At 39.7% G+C, this 25,786-nt stretch overlaps 1 protein-coding gene across 2 annotated transcripts in view; it reads right to left on the reverse strand.

The window, feature by feature from the left end:
• The window catches only part of LOC126095256 (uncharacterized), a 131,627-nt gene extending 108,044 nt beyond the window's left edge, over positions 1 to 23,583 (reverse strand). For both annotated transcript variants that reach the window (XM_049910009.1, XM_049910010.1), the window contains exons 1-2: positions 23,175 to 23,583; positions 22,993 to 23,094 (exon numbers count right to left, since the gene is read on the reverse strand). In XM_049910009.1, coding sequence (XP_049765966.1) covers positions 22,993 to 23,094; positions 23,175 to 23,370 — 298 coding nt within the window. In that variant the 5' untranslated portion in view covers positions 23,371 to 23,583. The remainder of the gene's footprint in view (positions 1 to 22,992; positions 23,095 to 23,174) is intronic.
• Between the last annotated feature and the right edge of the window lie 2,203 nt (positions 23,584 to 25,786).

A 25,786-nucleotide genomic window follows, 5' to 3' on the forward strand; every position in this document is an offset into this window, starting at 1 on the left:
TCGACCCCTGTTCACGGAGTCTGGGTATTTTGACATTGGCCTATTTCTTGTCAACAATATTAGCTTATTCCCAAGAATAAGCAGCTTTCATTTGGCTAATACTCGGCAGAAATCAAACCTGCATTTGGACTGGACTTCCTTAGCTCTTGTGCAGAAAGGTGTGCAGTATACTGCTGCATCCATTTTCAATAAGCTACCACTCGAATTCAAAAATCTTACCAGTAATCCACATACTTTCAAATCAAAACCGAAGAGTTTCCTCATGGGTCACTCCTCCTATTCTGTCAAGGAGTTCCTTGAAAATTAAGCTGATTCTTGTTGTATTGTTGATTGTGTTTACTTAAACTTTCTGGATTGACTTTTTTTGGGTTCATAAACATTTTATTTTTAGAATGAGACTTCACTCTGCAGCGGAGTGAGCGCTGATATGAAACTTCCTGGCAGATTAAAACTGTGTGCCGGACCAAGACTCGAACTCGGGACCTTTGCCTTTTGTTGGCAAGTGCTCTACCAACTGAGCACCCAAGCACGAGTCATGCCCCACCCTCACAGCTTTACTTCCGCCAGTACCTCGTCTCCTACCTTCCAAACTTTACAGAAGCTCTCCTGCGAACCTTGCAGAACTAGCACTCCTGAAAGAAATATTGCGGAGGCATGGCTTGGCCACAGCCTGGGGGATGGTTCCAGAATGTTGGAAGGTAGGAGATGAGGTACTGGCAGAAGTAAAGCTGAGAGGGCGGGGCGTGAGTCGTGCTTGGGTAGCTCAGTTGGTAGAGCACTTGCCCGTGAAAGGCAAAGGTCCTGAGTTCGAGTCTTGGTCCGGCACACAGTTTTAATCTGCCAGGAAGTTTAATTTTATTTTTATCTGTTATCACTTTTATGTTGTAATTTCCATGACCTTGGAGATTTGTTCCTCAATTTGGTCCTACAGAACTTAATGCATAAATAAAAAAAAATAAAAAAAAATAAAAATTGAGTGTTTTCTTGATTTTATGTGTTACATCATCTCCTGGACAAGAGCTCCTTGATCTGACTAGAGTCAGCATATACAGAATTTCTGTATCAGTAAACTTTTTCTCAAAATTTTAACAACGTTTCTTGGAACTGTACATGTAACTTTTTAGTACAATGTAACTACCAATCATAAGGAAACATTACTGGTGACAACAAAGGATACTGTTTAAAAAGATTTACAATTTTCATCATGGTGGTACACCACGGGCCATAGACCACGGCGGTGAACAAAAGCAGCGGGGTTTTGTATGGGTAAATGCACATGCACCTGTTGAGCAACTGACCACCCAGATGAACCAAGGGGCTACCAACAGTATCTCCTCAATGGCTGTCCACCAAACATTGATGGGTATAGGCCTAAGCAGCAGTGGCATTCCCTTGGTGATCTCGCCATTCTGGAAGGGACAATGTATTAACACAAATATGCATCTAACCCTGGGGACCATGTCCACCTCTAAATGCAATTTGTTTTTCCATGCACGGTGGCATCTACCTGCAGGGCAATGCGACATGTCACACGGCTCGCAGTGTACGAGATTGGTTCGAAGAACACCAGGATGAGTTTACCGTGCTCCACCGGCCACTGAACTCCCCACATTTAAACCCATTTGAGAACCTGTGGGACACCTTGACCTGGTTATTTGCATCATGGAATCTCAAGAGAGAAATGTAGTGCAGCTGGCCATGGCACTGGAGCCAGTATGGCTCCACATCCCTCATTGAACCTTGTCCTGCACATCTCACAGTGCTTCACACTGCAATAGATGGTTATTCACACCACTGACAGGTGGTCACATTAATGTGACTGGACAGTGTAACAATGAAAATAATAAGACTCAACATTAAATGTTTACATACTGAAAATTCTGGCTGCAAAATTAATATTAAATCTTTAGACTAGTCTGATGATTGAGCAGACATCATAAGACTAAAGAAGAAATAAAATATGCCATAGGAAAACTACACAAGATTATGGCAAAGATAGGCTTCCTGATATCTTAAGAGAAATCCCAGTACATGGAAAATCTGCATTAAGCTAGCAGGAAAGTTACAATTAACATGGAATACAGGACGATTTTACTGGTCATAATTGTTGGAGGACACTGTAAAAGTTACAAAAACTGAAAAACAGGAACAGAAAATTATTAGAAAAAAAATAGGCCTGCAAATAAGAAAATGGAACTCTGATGAAGAGAACATTATATCTCTAAATGTCATATGTAAAAGTAGCTTGGAATTCTATAGTCATGTTTATAGAATGGAAAACAACAGCCTAACCAAAAGATTACATGGGGAAAACTTACAATACATGAATATTGTAGAAGAAAACATAATAAATTGTCTAGCCTTTAGAACACTAGTAGCAAAACACAGATTCAAGGAGAAGCTTAAGAAGAAGGCTGGCAAAAAATGGTCAGAAGAATAGAAGGAAAAATTTAGTGGATTCATGCAGAGAGGACAAGAAGGCAGAAATCATCAAATCATCCAACAAGTTTAAGAATGCTGCTTAAGTGAGAAAAACAAAGCAGGAAAAAAAAGAGAGAAAGAAGCACAAAAATAATAAGAGATTCCAATTAAGAAAAATATATTACAAATCAGTTCACTCTGACCTCTGTGTTTTTATGAATCATTTATCAAACACTCTTATATCCGCCGATGAAGGATTTTTCATAAAATTTGGCAATGAAAAACTTGAAACTGCGAGCCAACTAGTTTACAAGTATAATTCAAGTAGAAAGTAACAAATAATTATAAAACTTGTTAAAACCTGTTGAAATATTCTCTAAAGATATCAAGATGGATTCTACCATGAAAAATTGCACGGCTCTTAGTGTTGTCCCAGAGGCTACATATCGGCCACAGCCAAAGATGGGAGGTCGACTGAGCTGATGATGAAACATGAAAATTAGAATCTCAGAATGAGTCAGTAAAAAGATATCAACCATACCAGATGAAAAGGGCATAAGGAGGAATTCACAAAGTGTGACTGGAAAATCCTGAAAAATCAGCCTGCAAAGGATGAATTTGATAAAAGATATTAATACTTTAGGCTGCTCTGGTACTGAGTTACTATTTTGGTGTAGCTTACTGGCAGAATCAAGGTAAGTGACTCTGGGAAAGAGAAACAAATAAGGTAAGTCAACAGAGGAAAGGCAACTGGACCCGATTTGTAGCCTCTATGATTTTGCATAGAATATGTGAAAGGACTTACTCCCTCTTCTAGCAGCAGTCTATCACAGATTGATGCAGTAATTAATCATTCCAAGTGATTGGAAAAATCGGTAAGTCTTTTCCTTTTTAAGTAAGTGTAACCAAACAGACACACACGGCTATAGACTTATGCAGGTTACACAAATCTGTTGTAGAATTTTGGAACACATTTTATGCTATTGCACGAGATTGAAAATCTCCTCTATAAGAACCACATGGACTCTTTGAAAATCTCCTCTATAACAACCACATGGACTCGGCGAGTGATGATCTTATGAATCCCAACTCGCACTGTTCATCTACAAGACCACAGGGCATCGATAGAAGTTTATCCACGAGCGGGCAATGCTCTAAAATTAGCATTTTCAGTATAACTGATTATGTGAATTTGAGTATGTATCATACCCCAGGAACTAAATTTGACAGGAAATAAGCAAAACTTATTATACCTCAAATGATTAATGATTATTAGGTATCCACAACCTGTTTCTATGGCAGATTAGTGTGATACCTAATAGTAAGCATATTTCAACTGGGGAAATACAGAATAAACTAAAAAAAATTTTTTTTTTCATATTTGATACCTTATACAACACTTTACTTACAAACCTTGACAATGTAATTAAGTTCGTGAATGGAAAATCCAGGGTGGAATGTAACAATATTATGAAAAGGATAGTTGCTACTCACCATATAGTGGAGATGCTGAGTCACAGATAGGCATATTCTCCCTCCTCCCCGCCTTAACCTCCTCCTTAGCCCCACTACACAGTTGCTTCTCCCATCATGTGTTGCCGCCTACAGCCTGGCCTCAGCAGCCAGAAAGTGTTGTCTATTTCTGACAAAGGCATTGTTCGCTGGAAGCTCACTTTCTTACAGTCTTCTTGTTGTGTCTATCTTTGACTCAGCATCTCTGCCATATGGCGAGTAGTAACTATCCTGTTCATAATATTGTAACTATGTTAATGAATTTATTGCACTATTTTCATGACTTCTTTTGTTTAATTCCAACTGAACAAATTGTATTCTGAAAATGGAATTTTTTGGGTTGGTTGGTTAAACTGTAACCTAAAGCCAGTATTCAACTGAATGAATATGAGGAAACATCCATAAACCACCCTCAAATTGGCTCATAGAATTGACTTTCCACAGCCTAGGATATACGGAGCCCTTGTCTTCACAGTTCTGACACATTATTGTACAGCCACACCAACTGGGCAGCAGAACCCATATCTCTACAGCTGCACGTTGTGCCTCACTGCACCTCATAGTGTATGAGAAGGCTCCAATTCCTAGAGAGTATGTCTCTTCGACCTCTAAGCATCACTTTTTCCCCTCTCTCTCTTCCTGACTGCTGCATTTGGTTGCACAGCCACATAATGTATGAACGTTCTTCAGTCTACTACGATAACCCTGTTATGTAAAACTGTATGCTGTCTTAGGAAACTGTCATGGATCTTGCACATTTTCAGACAAGCAGTGAATTACTGTGGTGATTAGGTGGTGCCATAGGGGGACGCCTGTCCTCATGCAAAAGGGGGACGGTATTCCGGAAAGTATACTGCAGCCACATTTGTGTTTTGCTGGAAATTGTCACCACAATTTGCATGCCAGGTTGTTAAAGTGATCCTTTTCTGCAGCTTGATAATGGCTACATGAAGAAGTGACAGAGAAGAGACTGGAGACGTTGTTTCCACCTATTCTGTAATACTTCACATCCACCTTGATCCCCAAACAGCTCTGAAACTGCTATGGTACTAAGGAAACTGCATAATTTCTTCAGTAAATTATGACAACCAAAAAATTAAATTTATACTGTGATTGCTAAAACTGTGGTATTTTCTGCAGTTCTCAAAAATGCTAAATCTTGGTTTGATAGAATTACTGGCAATCACTATAAAAAATAAGTAAGAATTTTGTATGAGTAAAAAATGTTTATCGTCAGATCCCAGGAGGGGACCTTCCCGCAGAGACCCATGAAGATTGGTAAATACAAATGCCCAGACTGATGCTGCATTCCTCGACTCTACAATGCATTTGATATGGTTTGGAACAGAATATCAGACGATATTTGTTATTGGAATAAAGGAGTTTCTGGCAAACAGAACAAATGTGGCTTTCATATCAGAGAGAAATTTTAAAACATAAAAGTAGTTTTATGCTTACCCCAAGGGAGAGCTGTATGACAATTACAGTTCACAACAGACATAAATAATCTAGTGGATACGGTCAGAAGCTTTATGGTAAAGAGAGGCATCTTCGATCGGTGTGTTGCAGCTGCACAACCCACTCCCATCCTACCTCACACGGGCATCAGCACACTGTACATGTGCTGCTGTTAGTAGTCCCACTGGAGGACATTTCTCATGTGGAAGTTACTGCTCATTGTAATGAGGACAGCTGCTGTCAGGTGGACTGTGGGCCACTGTCTCTTCTATCATCCGGCAAAGTATGCACCACTGGGCTCACTGAAGTTGTCTCTACCATCATGGCATTTAGGGCCTACAGGGACAGTTCTATTCCACTTAGTGGGCAGCTCTTTGTCACGGTAGGCTACAAACACATTGCATGGATCATTATGTTATTTGTTTTCGACCACCCAACAGCTGCTAAATTTCTGGCCTTGACACCTTTACACTGTTTGGGTTTTCTGTCTCTGATGAAATCAAGGTCATATCTACTGCAGCTCTTTCCAGGAACTGGATGATCTAGGCTTGGCATTTGCACCCCTATTTAAGCTGGATCTGAAGTGGGCCTCGAATATTCAGGTGCATGTCACTCTTCGGTTGGACACCATGCTTCGTTTCTACCAAGCCAGACCTGTCTGGTGGCCTGATGTACCGCAGTGAAACAGGACTTTGATCCTCTCCAGGCTGCCAGAGTTACTGAGCCAGTGAAATGTTGTGCATGGGCCACAACATAGATCATAATCCGAAAACCCAACAGTTATCTTTGACTATGTGGGGATTTCAAGGCTATCATCAATGCTCAGTCACAAGTCAACACTATGTATTTCCCAGACAGATAACCTCTTTACCAAACTCACTGGAGAATATTACTCAAAGATCGACCTTGCTCAGTCACAAGTCAACACTATGTATTTCCCAGACAGATAACCTCTTTACCAAACTCACTGGAGAATATTACTCAAAGATCGACCTTGCCGATGATTACCTTCATTGTCCTTAGATGAGGAAACTCAGAACATTGTCATCAACAACACATTTCTGGATTACAGGTGCAAGTAACTTCCATTTTGCATTGCCTTGGGCCCAACAATTTTCAAAAGGTATCTGTAACAACTGACGCAGCACATTCCCGGTTGAGGGAACTATCTGGATGTTCTCATTGTTACGGGCCCTCCCACCTGGAGCATTTGCAAAACTTCCTCAGCTTCTTTACAATCCCACAGGATGCAGGACCATACTGTCATTTGAAGAAGTATACATTTTTCAACCAGTAGTGAGTATTTGGGGCACTGGCTCATCAAAGATGGAATCAGGCCAACTGATTGAAATGACGCCTCCATCAATTCCCTTCCCCACACAAGGAACTTAATCAAATTGTAGATGTGTTTGGGCAAAGTCAATTATTACTCCAAATTCTTACCCCAAGCAGCCCACATTGTGCAAACCTTCAATCATTTGTGTAAAAAGGGAGTGCCCTGCAACTGGATCCCGGCCTTTGAGCAAGTTTTTATTCACTTAACAACCATGCTTAAATCTGTGTCTTTTCTGTGGAATGTCTGCTGGTTGTGGCAGCCGACACACGCACCTATGGCATTGGAGCAGGTCTGGCGCACAGGAATGACGGTGGCTCTGAATAGCCAATTAAATATGCATCTAAGATGTTCAACTTTGCACAGTGCAACTATTCACCGATCAATAGGAAGCACTGGCAGTGGTGTTTGCTGTCAAAAAATTTAATGTCTACCTTCCTGGGACAAAGTTCTCTTTAATTACAAATCAAAAGCCCTCATTCACTTTATTCAGATATTAATCCAACATCTGGAGCTGACAGTTCAATGCCATCTGCACTAGGTGTTATTCTTGAGTGCACACAGTTATACCATCTGGTTTAAGCCCACGGCACAACATTCCCACGCTGGTGCCTTGTTGCATCTACCTGCTGGCCCAAACGCCCTGACTTCAACCGACAGGACACCGTCTTTTTCCACATCAATACTGCACAACAACATACATTGTACAATTTCCCTATTACAGCCACACATGTCACCACAGCCGTGTGCCACGACCTCACCCAGCAGCAGGGCCTCCGATACATGGCTCGTGGCTGACAAACGTACCTCAGTTGCCGGTTGGTGACTGATCTCAACCCCCGGAAACTCATTTCTCACAGGCTCTCTGTTGTCAATGATGTCATTCTCTTGGATACTGAGACTGACACACACCTGATAATCATTCCAGCCGAATTGCAGCAGTGAGTCCTGAGCTTACAGCACCGGGGACCTTGAGAGATGTCCTAAACAAAGGTGTTGGCTTGCCGACATGATTACTGGCTGGCTATCAACAGTGACATTGAGGGAATGGTCTGTCACTTCACATGTACACCTGGTACCGAGCAGCAGCCCCCCACAGCTGCACAGTGTACAGCAGGCACCAAGCAACACGCCCACAGTCATTTGCACCCTGGCCTACAACCTACTATGCCTGGGACCACTTCCAACTTGATTTTGCAGACCGGTTTTTGGGATTGACATGGTTGCTCATTGTGGGTGCCTACTCAGAGTACCCATATGTGGTAGGCACGGTGTCCACCAGGACTGACGTCATCCTCACAGCCTTGACCCAGGTTTTGGCCATCAAGGCATTTTGGTCTCTGATAATGGCCCCCAATTTACAGCTTCTACTTTCAAAGAGTTCTGTGTGGGCAATGGCATAAAACATATTCTCAGCCCTCGATTCCATCCTTTGTCAAATGGTGACGCTCACAAGGGAACACCCCCATCGCACCCCCGTCAGATTTAGTTATAAGTTTGCACAGTGGATAGGCCTTGAAAAACTGAACACAGATCAATCGAGAAAACAGGAAGAAGTTGTGTGGAACTATGAAAAAATAAGCAAAATATACAAACTAGGTCGTCCACGCGTAAGATAGGCAATATTAAGGGCAATGTGAGGCGAGGAGTTCCGTGGTCCCGTGGTTAGCGTGAACAGCTGCGGAATGAGAGGTCCTTGGTTCAAATCTTCCCTCGACCGAAAATTTTAACTTTTTATTTTCAGTTTATGTGAAAAACTCTTATGTTTTCATCACTTTTTTTGGGAGTGATTATCACATCTACAAGAAAACCTAAATCGGGTAAGGTAGAAGAATCTTTTTACCCATTCGCCAAGTGTACAAGTTAGGTGGGGCGACAACATATTCCTGTCATGTGACGCATATGCCGTCACCAGTGTCGTATACAAAATATCAGACGTGTTTTCCTGTGGAGGAATCGGTTGACCTATGACCTTGCGATCAAATGTTTTCGGTTCCCATTGGAGAGGCACGTCCTTTCGTCAACTAATCACACGGTTTTGCGGTGCGGTCGCAAAACACAGACACTAAACTTATTACAGTGAACAGAGACGTCAATGAACGAACGGACAGATCATAACTTTGCGAAAATAAAGAAAGCAAAATTTTCAGTGGAGGGCAGATTTGAACCAAGGACCTCTCGTTCCGCAGCTGTTCACGCTAACCACGGGACCACGGCGCTCCTCGCCTCACACTGCCCTTAATATTGCCTATCTTACGTGTGGACGACCCAGTTTGTATATTTTGTTTATTTTTTCATAGTTCCACACAACTTCTTCCTGTTTTCTCGATTGATCTGTGTTCAGTTTTTCAAGGCCTATCCATTGTGCCAACTTATAACTAAATCTGAGGGGGGGTGCGATGGGGATGTTCCCTTGTCAGTCACCACTGACGGTAGTAGAGAATCGCGGGTGATGAGTTATGTCTTTACAAACACAGAACGGACTCGAGTGCTGCCATCATAACCAGATTCAGCCTCCAGCACAGGCATGACACCAGCTACTGGCCCCTCCCCCCACATTCCAGTGATAGTAAGCACCAGTACTGGTTCCACTGGTGACTGGCAAGAACAACATACCAGCACTGTCTCCTGCATCCATGAGGATGGGGGGAACCCTCTCGCACCCTCCTGTCCGTTGAAATCATGATGGACTCTGTCAAACACCTTCTTTTTCCACAACTGGCAGCTGAAAGGACTGGGCCTTCAGCTGTAACTTCTTTCCACCCCCCATGGCACTGACTGGGGCATTTCCACCTGTACGCACCTGTTTCCAGTGACAGGAATCTGTTGTCAGGCATAGTGGAAGTCGAATGCCCACCAGAGGGGATAGACTCAGATGGCCATTAGGGAACACCATGACTGCACAGCACTGTGCTCGCATGGCGGGCATGCCACTGTCTCACCATGTGAGAGCTTGATATTGTCGGATCTATCTTTGCTGTGCTAGGACTGCTTGATAACTACCTTGCTTGTCATTCAGTTACTCTTTCTGGTCGTATCTTAGTTTTGTCTCTCCACTGGTCTTGGCTTTTTTGTCACCATTGTGGTGAAGGCTTTGCATACTGCCTCATTGTCGTCTAGGTTGTTTGTCATTAACTGGTCTTTTGTCTGTCTGCAGAGTACCTGTCACATTTTGCTTGCCTGCCATTAGTTTGGGTTACTCTTCCGCATGCAACTCTCCTGCCTGGCTGCTTCCTCCATTTCTCCCAGAGCTCCAATGTGTGCACCAATATTTGGCTACCCACAGATATGGCAGTAAGGTGCAATCATTAATATTTTCCAATATAGCACCAAGCCTGCTACTTTCCAAGCCATATTTCAAATGTAAACCTCAAAGTATGTTTCAAAATGTCATCACACTTCCCAGTAACAATTCATACCTAAAGTGCCTGGCACTTTATGCATCACTTATAGAATCAGTTTAGAGACACTGACATATTAAATATGTTGTGATTAATACTGAAAATCATTTCTAGTACACAAATCAAATATTATATGTTGTATGAAGGTGTAAGAGAAATAGACTTGATAGCAAAACTAAGCAGATTTAAGTAGAAAATTGTGCCACTTTCAACAAGGATAATGAACTATAATAGGACGTCTGTTTTTTTAATTATACCATTAAATTTGAAATTATAATAAGAAACTGAATTATAATGTGTAAAATTATAATATTATTTTTCCAGTCATCACAAAATAACGGACTATTTTTACAGACAGTAAATATGTGATTATCAAAATATTACAATTATTCTCCACAATTATTGTTAACCATGTACACTCTAAGCTATGTACATACAAAAGTGATTTTTTTTACTGTAGTGTTACCATTTTTATCTTATATAAAATTATGAGCATCTATGGTGTGTGAACTTTATGGAAGAGAAGTTTTGGATAGCAGTTTGAAGACTGAAATTGTATTAGGCTGTGCACTGGCTAACATCAATCCTGCTCAATCATAAAGATGACTTCCATAGCCATAGAAAATTCTAGCCATCGATTGATTAGTATTTTATCATAAGATAAAGCAGGACATTAAGTTTGTTATAGATAAAACCTGTATGTCAATCTAGAACTTCATTTTTCAGTGCAGTGCTTAACTGAATGAGGAGCTCCTCAGCTTGATTTGAACCTTACAAACACCCAGTGTAAATTTAGCACTCTAAAAACACAGATGGCACGCAAGTCACTACAATTCCTTTAATTTAGCCATACCTATAATCCTTATGTCTTTTTTAATTAACCGATTTCAGTTTAGTAATGACTTCCACCTAGCATTTTCACCATTTGATTTATGTTGAAAAGTATACTGTAACCAATAAATAATACTTCTGAAATAATATATTTATAATCTTCACACTACACATAATTATATTGTGCACTAGCTGAGGAACCTGGCATTGCTTGGGTATTTATTTATAGCTCTGCCTGAGACTTCATATGCATGGAATTTGTTTTTGACATATAATGCTTCTTTTTATACAATGTTTGCAGTAGTATGAATGGAGGCATAAATGAAGAGCTTGTTTGCTTCACTAATATGGGAGGGAGCCATGAACAGCCGGGCATGCAAAAAGCAACTAACACTAATGTCCACGCCTGCAACACATAGTGTCTGGCCTTGCGCTTTGTTTATGACAACGCCCTAATATAAGCTCACCTCAAATTGTACACAAATAAAGTGAATCGGTAAATTGTTGGGAACATGCGGGATTCGGGTATAAAAACTTGCTCACCAGTGCCAGTTCCCATCAAAATTTCTGCTTCTATGATGTTCACGTTGCAGAGAAGTAACTATAAGCCTCTCCAAGGAAAAAGGTTCTGAGGAGTGAGATAATGCATGATGCTCGCAATCAGAGTTACATGGCCCCTTGCTTTTGGAAGGAGTTTCCAAAGAACATGTTGAAGTCTGATGTTCTCAAGCAGGAGAAAGTCTTGTATTACAATTTTAATTGGATTCTTGAGACCACATAGTCCTCAGTCTTTCAGCCCTTCGGGTGCATTCAGAAACACTCAACTGTTTTCTACCTCATAGTGTGTAGGCTTTCACGACCGGCGTCTTCAGTAATTAAAACTTCCGGGCTAAGAGGCCATGGTCCAATAGTAGAAATACTTCTCCCTGAGGTTTTGTTGCCAGCTGCGGGCAACATCATCTGAGGTTGGCTGGCAACGAAATGTCAGGGAGAAGTATTTCTACTATTGGACCACGGCCTCTTAGCCCGGAAGTTTTAATTACTGTTTTCTACATATTTTTATTCATAAACAAAATGAAATCAGAATGTAATGAGTAGGCACACAAATCACAAAGCGAACTTAGTACATCTGTTTTTCCTAGCAAATAAAATAAATAAAACATATCAAAGGAAGCAAAGCAATCTCATTTAATATTTTAATACAAAAAACAAAATCAGTATATCTGTATATCACAGCCAAGTAAATCTGCTGTTAGTTGGTATTTGTACAGCTAAGACTGTGGTGCTTAAAGCCGTCACTGATGTAACTTCCAAAAATACATTTGTCATTGAATTAGAAAAAACTAACAGCACATATCCTGTGCGCCAGACCTGCTCCAATGCCATAGGTGCGTGTGTCGGCTGCCACAACCAGCAGACATTCCACAGAAAAGACACAGATTTAAGCATGGTTGTTAAGTGAATAAAAACTTGCTCAAAGGCCGGGATCCAGTTGCAGGGCACTCCCTTTTTACACAAATGATTGAAGGTTTGCACAATGTGGGCTGCTTGGGGTAAGAATTTGGAGTAATAATTGACTTTGCCCAAACACATCTACAATTTGATTAAGTTCCTTGTGTGGGGAAGGGAATTGATGGAGGCGTCATTTCAATCAGTTGGCCTGATTCCATCTTTGATGAGCCAGTGCCCCAAATACTCACTACTGGTACCTGCTACCTGCTTTACCCATGACTGAGCCCATGTGATCATTCCACTGCATGCCCCTACTAAGTGTTACACCCAAGTATTCATAAGAGTTTACAGATTCCAACTATGACTCACTAATTTTACATTCATAGGATACTATGTTTTTTTCATTTTGCAAAGTGCACAACTTTACATTTTTGAACATTTAAAGGAAGCTGCAAAGCATTGCATTACTTTTAAATCTTATCAACGTCTGACTGAACTTTGCACAGCTTTGTTCAGACTGTATTTGATTGTAAATAACTGCATCATCTGCAACAAATCTGAGGTTACTATTAATATTGCCCACCAGATCATTGTTACATAACATGAACAGCAAGGGATCCAACAGTACATCTAAAGTTCCTTCTGCATCTGTTGACAACTCTCCATCCAAGATAACAATCTGCAATCTGCATCCTCACTACCAAGAAATCCTGACCCCAATCACACGTTTCATCTGATACCCCATATGATCATACTTTGATAAAAAGCATAGGTATGGTACTGAGTTAAATGCTTTACGGAACTTGAGAAATACTATATCAACCCAACCACTTTGATCCTTGGCTTTCAGGAAGTCATGTGGGGACTATTCATGAGGAGAAAAGAAGCAAAGGTTCTGTGATAAGTTGGGCTGTAACCTCTCAGACTTGCACCACAGGGTTGAGAACTGCAGGGTTCCCCTTAATGAGTCAGGTGTGCACTATGCATCACAGGTGGCTACCCAGGTAGCTGACTTTGTGTGAGGTCCACACATTGGATTGTTAGATTAACTGAATCTCCATCCAATGCAGATTATGATGGCTGTAGGAAATCTGGAAGTACCCATGTAGGAAAAAAAAAAAAAAAAAAAAAAACCACCCACCTCAAGTAAGAGTATTAACATCCTAATGGTAAACTGCCAAAGCATTCACAACAAAGTACCACAGTTTGAATTGCTCATGAAAAGCAGTAAAGCTCACATAAAACTAGGTACAGAAAGCTGGTTGAAACCTGAAATTGACAGTACATCTTTGGGGAAAATTTAAGTGTGTGCTGAAAGGATACGAAATATACAGTGCGGGGGAGAATGGAGGTGCTGATTTGTTGCTATAGATGAGAAACTCAAATTGACCAAATAGAGATTGACACTGCATGCAAGGTTGTTTGGAAAAGACTTAGTATCAAAGGTGGGTGAAAAATTATATTTGGGTGCTTCTGCTAACTTACAGACTCCCTTCCTGATGTAACGGAAATGTTTAGAAAAAACCTCAGCTCATTGTAAGTTCCCCAATCGTACTGCAATCACTGGATGAGACTTCAATTGTCCAACAATCAACTGGGATACTACAATTTTGTTAGTGGTGGGCATGAGAAGACATCCTATGAAACATCACCAAACACCTTCTCTGAAAACTTCCTAGAACAAATACTTCAGAGCCTGACATATGATGAGAATATATAAGATCTAATGGTAACACATAGACTGGAACTCTTTGAGGATGTTCACAACGAAAATGGTACCAATAACCATGAGACAGCTGTAGCAACACTTGTAACCAAAGCACAAACAGCGACTATGAAAAATTTATTTATTTTATATGTCCAGCAAACCATATAAGGAGCTAGGGGTGTCATTTCTCAATGAGGAAGTTGAAACTCTTAGCTAGGGGCATGAACAGGTAGAGGAATCATGTCTCAGGTTTAAAAGAATAGGTGACAATGCACTATATAGATATGTTCCCAGTGGAACAGTTTATCAGTTTATAACAGGAGGGACCCCCCCCCCCCCCCCCATGTTATACAGTCACTGGAAAGAATGTATAAAGAACCAGAGACTACTGCATAATATGTGTAAAATTAAGTATTGGGCTATAGATAGAAACATGCTCAATGAGCTGAATGAAATGCATATGGCTGCCAAGAGAGCTATGTGTGAAGCCTGACACTATTGAGGGTAGTAAGGCAAAAGCTGAAATGCTTAATTCCATTTTCAAATAGTCCTTTACAAAGGAAAACCCACGAGTATTGTTGCAATTAAATCCATGTAGTACTGAAAACCTAAGTGAAATAGATTTAGTGTCAGTGGCACCGAGGAACAGCAGAAATCACTAAAATTGAATAAAGCCCCAGTAACTGATGGAATCCCTATCAGATTCTATACTGAATTTATGGCTGAGTTAGCCCCTCAGTTCACTATTATCTATTGTAGACTATTGAACTGAAATTGGAACAAAGCAAAAGTCACACCTCTCTACAAGAAGGACAGCAGGAGTGATCCACAGAACTATTGACCAATTTCCTTGATATTATTGTTAAGTCTTAGAACATATTCTGAATTCAGATGTAATGAGGTATCTTGAAGAGAATGGCCTCCTCCATGCTGGCAGGCATGGATTAAAATAAAAATTGATCATGTGAAACTCAGCTCTCACTCTTCTCAGTAGACATACTAAAAGCCTTTGTTCAAGGCAGTCAGGTAGATGTAGTAATCCTCAACTTCAGAAAAGCATTAAACTCAGTATTACATCCACTTTTATTATCAAAAGTAGGGAGTATCAAGCGAAATTTGTGATAGGATTGAGGAATTTTTGGTAGGGAGGGCGCAGCAAGTTTTCTTGGATGGGGAATCATTGACAGATGAAGATGAAACTTCAGGTGTACCCTAGGGAAGTGTGTAGGCTCCCTTGCTGTTCATGTTGTATATTAATGATCTTTCAGACAATATTTAGGGTAACCTCAAACTTTTCATATATGAGGCAGTTATATACAACTAAGTACAATCTTAATGAAGCTGTACAAATAGTCAGATGTCAAAGTGATGCAATGACTGACAGCTTCCTTTAAATGTTCAGAGATGTAAAACTATCCTCTCCACAAAATGCAAACATGCAGTATCCTACGACTACAGCAACTACCAGCCACAGTTGGAATAAGTTAGCTCATACAAACATCTTACGCCCAATCATAGGCAAACCTCGTAGCAGACTTCAGTCTATCGGTAATACTACGAAAAGTGCAATCAGACTACAAAGGAGATTTCTTACAAATCACCAATGTGACCCACCTAGAATATTAATCAAATGTCTGGAACCTCTACCAAACAGAGCTAACAGGGGATATTGAACACATACAGACACGAGCAGCACAAATGTTTCCAGGCACTAAGGCTCGAGTTTTCTATAATGCTGCCTTAAAGTTCATTTCTCTTCTATATATCCTTCCAAGCTTCATCTTTCCCTTCTTAATTCAGTACTGACCTGCCATCTGAGCTCTTGCTATTCAGACAGCTGCTTCTCTTTTCTCTACATGTGTCGCAATTTTCCTCTAGGCAACACCTATTTTTTCCCTTAGATATGCATGCTCCTACAGCCTTGTATTTGTCCTCTAGCCATTTCTGTCTAGCCATTTTGCACTTTCTATCAATTTCATTTTTTAGCATACATATTCCTCTTCACCTGTTTCATTTACTGTGTTTTATCATTCCCCAATTGCATTCAATATCCCCTCTGTCATCCAAGAATTCCTACTACATTCTCCCTTTTTATCTACTTGATCTTTTTACTGATTAGATCCCCTGTTGTCTTCAATAATTCATCTCTCAAAGCTATCCCTTCATCTCATATTGTATATCTTTCCCCCATTTTAAATAGCCTCCAGTTGCCAATTTGTCCAGGCCCAATCTGATTAATTTCCCATCTTTCTTATATTTATTCTGTTTTAATCTGCGATACATAACCGATAAATTCTGGTCAAATTTACTTCTGCCACTGGAAATGTCTTACAATTTAATAATTAATATCAAAATCTTTGTTTGCCATCATATAACATATCTGAAACTTTTCAGTATCTCCAGGTCTCTTCTGTGTATACAAACTTCTTCAATGATTCGTAAGCGAGTATTAGCGATGATTAAAGTATGCTCTGTGGAAAATTCTACCACACAGCTTCCTCTATCATTCCTTTAGTCCATGTTGTTCTACAATTTTTCCTCCTCTTCCTTTTCCTACTACTGAATGCCAGTCCCCATCACAGTTAAACTCTCATCTCTCTCAATCTAATTATTTCATTTTACCACATCATACACTGTTTCAATCTCTTCATTATCTATGGAGCTAACTGGCATATAAATTTGTACTATTGTTGTGACTTTTTGCTTTCACAACTACAACCCTAAATCGATGTTGGTGAAATTTGTTATAGAAATGGTCTGAATGGTGAGGAAGAATGTAGGCTACTTTAGAAAGTGTGTAGTACAACATATTAATTGATGTGAAGAATATAACAAGAAATATGAAAAATCTACTCACTCTTTGACTTTTGAACTTCATTATATTTGTGAAAATGCTTTTATTCTTTAATATGTTCTATATATTATGATTCAACATAACGAATACACTGCTTATGCTATCCTCAATGTGTTTAATCCATACTAATATTGGTCAAAAGCCCGTCACACTTTACCCACTGAGTGTCACAAATCTCTTCTAGCTTATGAGACCCCACAAGACTCAAAATGATGGCATCATATAAATGCTGCACGACAAACAGACAGATGCCATGCCTTTACATCTAGAATGAGGGAGGCCATTAGTTGGGCTGCATCTGATTATGATATGCGAGCGCAGCTTCAGGTAACAAGCAGACACGTGAGGGCAGCTGATGTTATTACACGTACAAACGATATAAAATTTGGACTGCACCAAACTACAAATCATTTATTTTCTTTCTTTGTCATTTTAATGCTACTTAATAATTTTAGAATGTTCACATTTTATTTTAGTACCGTCTTCACTATTCATCATAACAAAACTACTCGTGGTGTTGCGGTTAGCATTGCTGACTCTCAATCATGGGGTCCCAGGTTTGATTCTTGCAGGATCAGCTTTTCTCCATTCGGGACTGGGTGTGTTCATTGTCTTCATCTTCATTTATCATCACTGATGCGCAAGCCACCGAAGTGGTGTTAAATAATATGGCTTGCACCAAGCCGCTGAACATCCTGAACAGGTTCTTCCAAACATTAAAGCGACATGCACATTTCATTTCATTTTACTAATATGCAAGCGCAGCTGAAGGTAGCTGCTAGAATATAATACTTATTCAATTCTCATTGTATTTATCCAAACTTCCACACTACTATTATTAAATGCAAAACCAACATTGTTGTTTACATTCTCATGGCTACACCACTGAACTGATTTTGATGAAATTTGGTATGGAAATACATGGCATTCTGAGGAAGAACAGGCTAAAAAGAAAACCTGACCCCTTCAGAGTGTGAAGTAAGGGAGGGAACATCTTTTTTTACATCAGCGAACATAAACTATGTTAAAATATTGTTAAATTTGTTGCATAAAGTACATGCTTTATATGTATAGATGCCCACACCTGCACTGCTTAGCAGCGACAGTGTACTTCATCAAACATAAGACCTGAGCACAATTTACATCCCTGAAAAAATTGTGGAATTGGCTAATGAGATATTCTTTTACTTTTTTTTTTTTTTTTTTTTTTTTAATATCTGGCACTTTTTAATTTCCTTACTTGTATCAGTCACCTATTACAAACATTTGCACCAAAGTGTACAACTCTAGCCTGAACCCTAGATGGGGATGCATAGTCTATATAGAATTACACTCTACACTGCATTGTGGTAGGTTGCAAAACATGAGCTGCGCTTACCCAAACAGGTGGAGACATGAGGGCAGCTGACGTTATTGCACATATAATAGCTTTCTCTGTCACCATCAGTTATCATACCGAAACTGCTGATTTGCGAGTGCAGCCAAGGGTAACAGCTAGTATATTATACATTAACTAAAAAAAGTTAATGTCTGCCTATTTTACACTTGCAAATAATCTCACTGTTTTGACCTACAGATGGAATTGCTAGTATACTGTCAATAATGTGAAAAGGCAAAAATCATTTATTCTGCAGAATCATATAAAGCTGATAAACACACATCACATTGAAGCCTTCACAGGGACCTCTTACTCTTATGTACCAATGTATGATATGCTCCCCAATGGTTTTTTGTGGTTAACAGAAACAGCTCATTTAGGATTAAATGTGCAATTCACAACCACAACACTAAAAGTAAAAATACACTTGAAGACAAAAGAAATTATGCATCTATAAAGGAATTATCCAAATGGGACAGAAATAAGTAGATGTGCTTTACATGTACAGACAAACAAATGATTACAGTTTCACAAAAATTCGAAGATTTCTTCGAGAGAAAGAGCTTCACAAATTGAGCAAGTCACTAAGACATTGGTCCACCTCTGGCCCTCATGGATGCAGTCATTTGGCTTCGCACTAATTGATAGAACTCCATTAATAGTTTCTTCCTGTGTTCCAGGTTCTTCAAATTGAACCATATCGAAAGAGGTGGGGTTTGCAAAATGGGCATTATTTCACCCTAACATAAAGAAATATCAACAATATGGGAAGGTAGCTTGCTAAGTTGCAGACAGGTACAATCAAAAGACACTTACACGTAAGCTTTCGACAACAGCCTCCATCGAAAAAAGAGAAACACACACCATTCATTCATACAAGCAAGTACACCTCTCACACACACATGACTGCCAACTCTGGCAGCTCGGGCCAGAATGAACTATCACGTGGAATGTTAACAGCAATCGGGACAGGGAGGAAAAAGGGAAGAGAAGCAGTGAACGGGTAGGGGAAGAGAGGAGTGCTGTCTGGCATAGTGTGCAGGGACTAGAATGCCAACAAGTGCAGTGTCGGGCAGTTGGGGAGGGGGTCACAGAGGTGGGAAAAACAGAACAATAAAGGAGAGGAGTGGGGAAAGAGTGTGGGCACTGACAGAGGGTGGCAAACAAAGAATGTATGAGACAGGAATTGGGAGAAGGAGATAGGACAGAGGGGGTGGAAACAGACAGGTGAAGGTTGTGGGGACAGTATGTTACTGCAGTTTGAGCCGGGTTAGTTACGGGAGCAGAGAATGTGTTGTATGGATAACGACCAACTGTGCTGTTCACAAAAGCTGGTAATGGAGGGGAGGATACAGATGGCTTGGGTAGTGCAGCAGCCATTGAAATCAAGCATGCTGTGTTCAGCTGCATGTTATGCCACAGGGTGGTGTGGTTTACTTCGCTCTTGGCCACAGTTTGGTTGTGGTTGTTTATCCTATTGGACAGCTGTGCAATGATTGCAGCAGAGCCAGTAAATGACATGGCTGCTTTCACAAGTGGTCCGGCCCCTGGCAGGGCAGGGTAAACCTTTTACAGGACTGGAATAGGAAGTGCTTGGTGGATGGACTGAACAGGTCTTGCACCTGGGTCTTCCACAGGGATATGATCCTCATAGCAAGGGATTGGAAGTGGCGCAGAGATCTAATCTAAAGAAAAAATTACTGAAGCATATTTTATTTCCACAGATATCACCTTTTAATTTTCTGACTTGTGTTTGTTTGCCTCTAATTACCTTATAAGACAACCATACATATTAATGCTGCATCTGGCATTCTTGTAAGAAGCTAATGAGACATACTGAAACAGATAACGTCAGCCTCTTTTGAGCGGATAATTCGATCTGACTCCATTATGTTTTCATCTATGGTCTCCGAACATGTACACTACAGGGACCTTGCCCTTATGGAACACAAATGCAATGTTGTTAACTGATGTATGTCACACAGTTTTGTAGCCAGTCACAGAAAGTGTCCAAGTGTGGTGGGGCAATGAGCCTTATTTCTTGAACAAAAGGTACACACGAGGTGCAAGTGGAGCTGAAAAATGACTGATCACAGAGTTAGTTGCAGTATTACAAATAATTCATGGTTTGAGTGAAGCAACTTAAGTATATGAAAATTATGCAATTAACTTGTCTCTGGATCAAAAGAAGCTAAAGCTTCCGAAGAACTACAGTTATCCGACAAGACAGTAGTGGATTGGAATAGCTTCCGCACAGAAGTATGTGCTTCAATGAAAGTGAGAAACTTGGTGGCATTGTCGAGATCGACTAGGCTATTTTTGGAAGAAGAAAAAAATGTCAGTTTACAAAAAGACAGGAAGGCGGGTTTCTGGAGGAATCCGAAGAGGAACCCACAAGTGTTTTTTCACCGTTGTTCCAAGATGTATGAAGAAGGTGTTGCTTAGCACCATCAAAGCATGCATCCTTCCAGGAAAGACTGTCATTTCTGACTATTTTAGGTCATACAGAAGGTTGAACGATGAAGAATTCAAGCATTTTATGGTTAACCATAAACTGACATTCAAGGATGCTGAACCAGACGCACACACTAGGAGTATCAAAGGCAGCTGCTCAGCCATACGGATATCTCTTCACGGCATCCGACACTGCAAAAAATCTTTTTGACCATTATTTGTTGAAATACGTGTGGTGCGGACTGTACTTGGAATTTATTTATGTATTTCATGAAGAGTGCAGCAACAGTGTACAAGCCCTAGTGTGATGTGTTATTTTCAATAAAATCATGGTGTTATTATTCTTATGTTTTCTGGGATTCCTTCATTGTTTCTATACTTTATTTCTTGGAGATATGGTCTGCCTATGTAACTAAATAAAAGGCCATTTGTTTTTGTCATACACATTTTGCTTCCTTTTACTTAATTAGTAGCTCGTAACACATGGTATTTTTTTTAAATACAAAGAAGTAAAACCTGTGTATGACACAAATAAAATCTTGTTTCGCTCCTTAGACAGGTTGCATCTCCAACAGTATAATGATATCACTTGTGTTAAATCATTTATTACGTGTTTTTGTGTACTTATGTTTCCCTGCAACTATACGTAAAATGCTAAAGGACGTTGTGAAACATGCAATATTTGTTTTGCCCACACCTGAAACCAAAACACCATTCTTATTGGCTACACAAATCAGCTCTCCCATCATAGTACATTCCTGTCACTGCTTGTGGCAGCTGTTATCAACAGACGCTTTACGATAAGAGCCCTGACTGCTCTTTGCAAAGTTCTAGCAAAACTTTGTAAGTTTAAATATTTGGTCTGAGATCCTTTTCTTTGCTTTCAACATCTGAAAAGGGAAACTGACATCAGTCCCATTTGTAACAAATTATTGCACAGTGAACGTTATAACAATTAGTCTGCTGCTCATTACATGTTGTACCCTCAAAAATAAGGCAATGGACTTGATATCATATGGAAAAAAAGAGGAAAATTACACAAACATTGTGAGCTCACTTTCGCTGCAGTTTTTTTTTTTTTACATTTTAAACTCTTATACATGTGGACTGGAACCAGTCTGATAGATGTTCACTTTCAAGACACTCCAAGTAAGTTTGATATGCAAATTCAGTCATCATTATACTGGTTCAATATCATTCACCAAGATGGGAGTTTAACGTGAGGTGATCTGGTGCAGCACAAATTCACTTTACTTAACCCTGGATGTAATAATCCACTTAAATATGAACACTTGAAATTTTATGGAGTTTCCTATCCAGTAGTCTTTCTGAAAATTAAACTTATAATAGGCCTACCTGCAATTCTTGTTCAGGTTACCCTCCATTCAGAGGCTGTTGCATGCAGCGACCGTTATTTTGATTTGTAAATAATATATTTCAGCTATCGGTCATCCTTTGGAATTTTTATTGGCAGATCTAGATCTAAGCTAGAAACCAGCCATTCTCAATGCACTATCATTTTTGGTCAATGCATGTAATGTCTGTTGGTCGGGCTTTGTCCACAGTTCACTGAATACTTGAACTGTGGACAAAGCCCAACCAACAGGCATTACATGCATTGACCAAAAATGATAGTGCATTGAGAATGGCTAGTTTTTAGCTGAAATCTAGATCTGCCAATAAAAATTCCAAAGGACGGTTGAGAGCTGAAATCCAAATGCAATTCTTTTATTATGTGAAACTTAGTAAGTAATTTAACAACACAAATTATTAATTAGGGTAATTATTAACCACATGGAAAAATTTTTATGTATCACCTGTCATTTTATTATCTGTATTTTAGTTATGTTTGGTACTATAGTGCATGTAAGTATGTTTCTTAACATGTTAACCACACTTTACAACACCTCTTGAATGTTATTCATGATGCCATCGATACCCAGCAAATACGTAAGGATAGACGTATGTATGGAAGGATGAATAAATAAGAAATAAATGAAATCAAAGAACAACGTCCCACCCCTTGCTTCAGCAAACTTTCGAGTGCATCTGGGACATTAAGAATAGCTACTATTGCACAATACGTATAATGAAGAAGGGAGTCCGAAGTGCTGTGTATTCTGCCTATAAGGAATACTATTATTCGATTAACAACAACAGGTTTAGTATTCACATTTGCTTTATTCTTACCTTTGGGGTTCTTCCTGTAACGTACTGCCAACGCATTCGCCTTTTCTTGCCATTTGAACTTCTCACTAACGAGAGATGTAGCTACGTCACGTCCACTTACAACTATGTGCAAAAGAAAAAGGTCAGGAATTACATGAGGCATTCTTACACAATTTCAATGATTTTTCATAAACACAAAATACCTAGACGTGGTGTTTCCGTTTTTGGTATAAACAATTTATGCCCGACACACTGAAGAGTGTGTTGGGTTCCATGCTCACTACAGTGCTCAGAGCATAATGCTCTCTGCTGGTTCAATCCTGGTATCAAATAATGAGGCGTTGCCCTGTAGGTGCGCATACATAATTTTTTTTTGAAAGCCGAATGAAAATCGGACATGATGAACGTCTTGCAAACAAGTGCAACTTTTAATATAAATTAGAATTACGTTTGAAAATGTCACGTGATTGACGAACAAGAAAAGGCTCGCTCTTCGTACAGTTCCCCTTTCCCTTCCACTTCATGCATTATCACTAAAATTTCTACAGCAAACATCATCGTATCATCCAGTTTTGTATAACAACAAAACGCGCTACATGTAAACACTTTTTATCAGAGATGTATACATCAAAAGTGTTGCCAACGTGCGGAAGTTGTGAAACAGTAGACATACAGTAACACAAGAACAATCGCATCTTCTCAACATGAAACCGTTCGATATCAGTTTTAAGTGAAATCAATAATAATCATAGAATGACACTAGTAGGACCATGTAAGACAAAATTAAATGTTCGGCTGCTAATGAGTTTCGATGGCGTAGGCCGTTAGGACCTACAACAAAACTTAATGTTATCGGTGATTTTATTTTCATTTAAATGTTATTTTATCCATGGTGGACGTTGTAAATGCCTCGACTATTAAGGATTGATTGTTTATGAAGAACACAATTATCCGCGGATACATTTAAAAAGCTCTATTTTAATGTCAACTAGTTTCGGACTATCATGCAGATCCACAAATGGCAAACTTTTTCAATTACTTCAATCCTTTCGTCGGCAGCATGTCGTCTGCTACTGCGGTATGTCCCAGTGGTCATCGCTTTGACTTGCTTTGGCCTTTATGCTATTCCAGGACACTGCACAATCTGTTGGAGTGCAAACAGCACACATACTCTAAACAATCATAGTGGCACACAAACACTTCATAATATTCTTCCTATCAGTTTCTGCCTCAGACACGTGCTTCAAACTCTATTTTCATTTATCTCAATTCAGTCACCTAAAGTGAAAGTCTTGTCTTCATTATCCAGACACTGGTACTTTGCCTGTGTTGTGGAAGAGTGGAGTTTTATTGTATAGACATTGTCATGCTGCTTAGCATTTCCTCGAGTTACAGACATTAGATGTTGGTCTGATACTATCCACAAGTAATGTAATCTAATGTTTATTGGATCCATAGAAAACAGACATTGTACGAATCAAGTACAATTTGCGGCACAAGCAGGGCTGGTTCGAGATCATGTCAGCACACAAGCAAGTAATCATTTGGCTCCCCTCGTCCCCCTCCCTCCCTCTTCTCCTTCATGAATTTTCATCCGTGTCTGCTTTCGTTACTAATTGTGATAAACACTGTATACAAATTCGCTTGGTGCCCCAGGCATCCGCTACTAATTTTGATACGACCTCTGTAGAAATGTTACAACTTTGGCACCTCTGGTGCCCCTCTCAACTTCGCGCCCTAAGTAGTGACTTGTGTCGTTTGGGGCTTAATCTGGCCCTAATCATAAGTGTGGAAAAGTATACAATATCTAATAACTAGCATTTAGCAAATTATACCCTCAGTCTTCAAGAAGAATGTAACAATTCCAATTCCAAAGAAAGCAGACCCTGACAATGCGTATATTACCAAACCATCAATTTAATGAGTTATAGCTGCAAAATACTAACATGTATTATTTACAGGAGAATGGAGAAACTGGTAGTAGTAAACTCGAGAAAGATCAGTTTGAATTCCGAAGAAATGTAGGAACAGGAGAGGCAGAATTGTCTACATGACTTATCTTAGAAAATTATCTAAGGGAAGGTAAACCTAGGTTTATAGCTTTTGCAGATTTCGAGAAAGTTTTTGACAATGTCAATTGGAATACACTCTTTGAAATTCTGAAAGCAACAGGGCTAAAATGCGTGGAGGAAAGGGTTAAATACAACTTTTACAGAGACCACGCAACAGTTATAAGAGTCAAGGGGCATCAGAGGGAAGCAGTGGTTGAGGAGTGTTGGAGACAATGTTGTAACCTATCCCGAATGCTATGGTATTAAATCTATGCATTGAGCAAGCAATAAAAGAAAACAGAAAAATTTGGAGAAGGAATTAAAGTTCTGGGAGAAGAAATAAAAACTTTGAGATTTTTTTATACATTGTAATTATTCCAGAGACAGTAACGAACTTGGATGAGTAGTTGAATGAAATCGACAGTGTCTTTTAGGAGGACATAAGATGAACATTAACAAAAGCAAAACAAGGGTAATGGAATGTCGTCGAATTAAATCAAACAATGCTGGGGGAACTGGATCAGGAAAGGAGACACTACGAGTGGTAGATGAGTTCTGGTATTTGCGCAGCAAGATAACTAGTGATTGCTGAAGTAGAGAGGATATAAAATGTAGACTGGTGATGGCAAGGAAAGCGTTTTTAAAGATGAGGAATGTATTAACATCGAATATAGATATGAGAGTTATAGATGGAGTGTATCTATGTATGGAAGTGAAACTTGAGCAATAAACAGCTCAGACAAGAAGATAATAGAAGCTTTTGC

The sequence above is a fragment of the Schistocerca cancellata genome, chromosome 8 (assembly GCF_023864275.1).
Source record: "Schistocerca cancellata isolate TAMUIC-IGC-003103 chromosome 8, iqSchCanc2.1, whole genome shotgun sequence".
Lineage (NCBI taxonomy): Eukaryota > Metazoa > Arthropoda > Insecta > Orthoptera > Acrididae > Schistocerca > Schistocerca cancellata.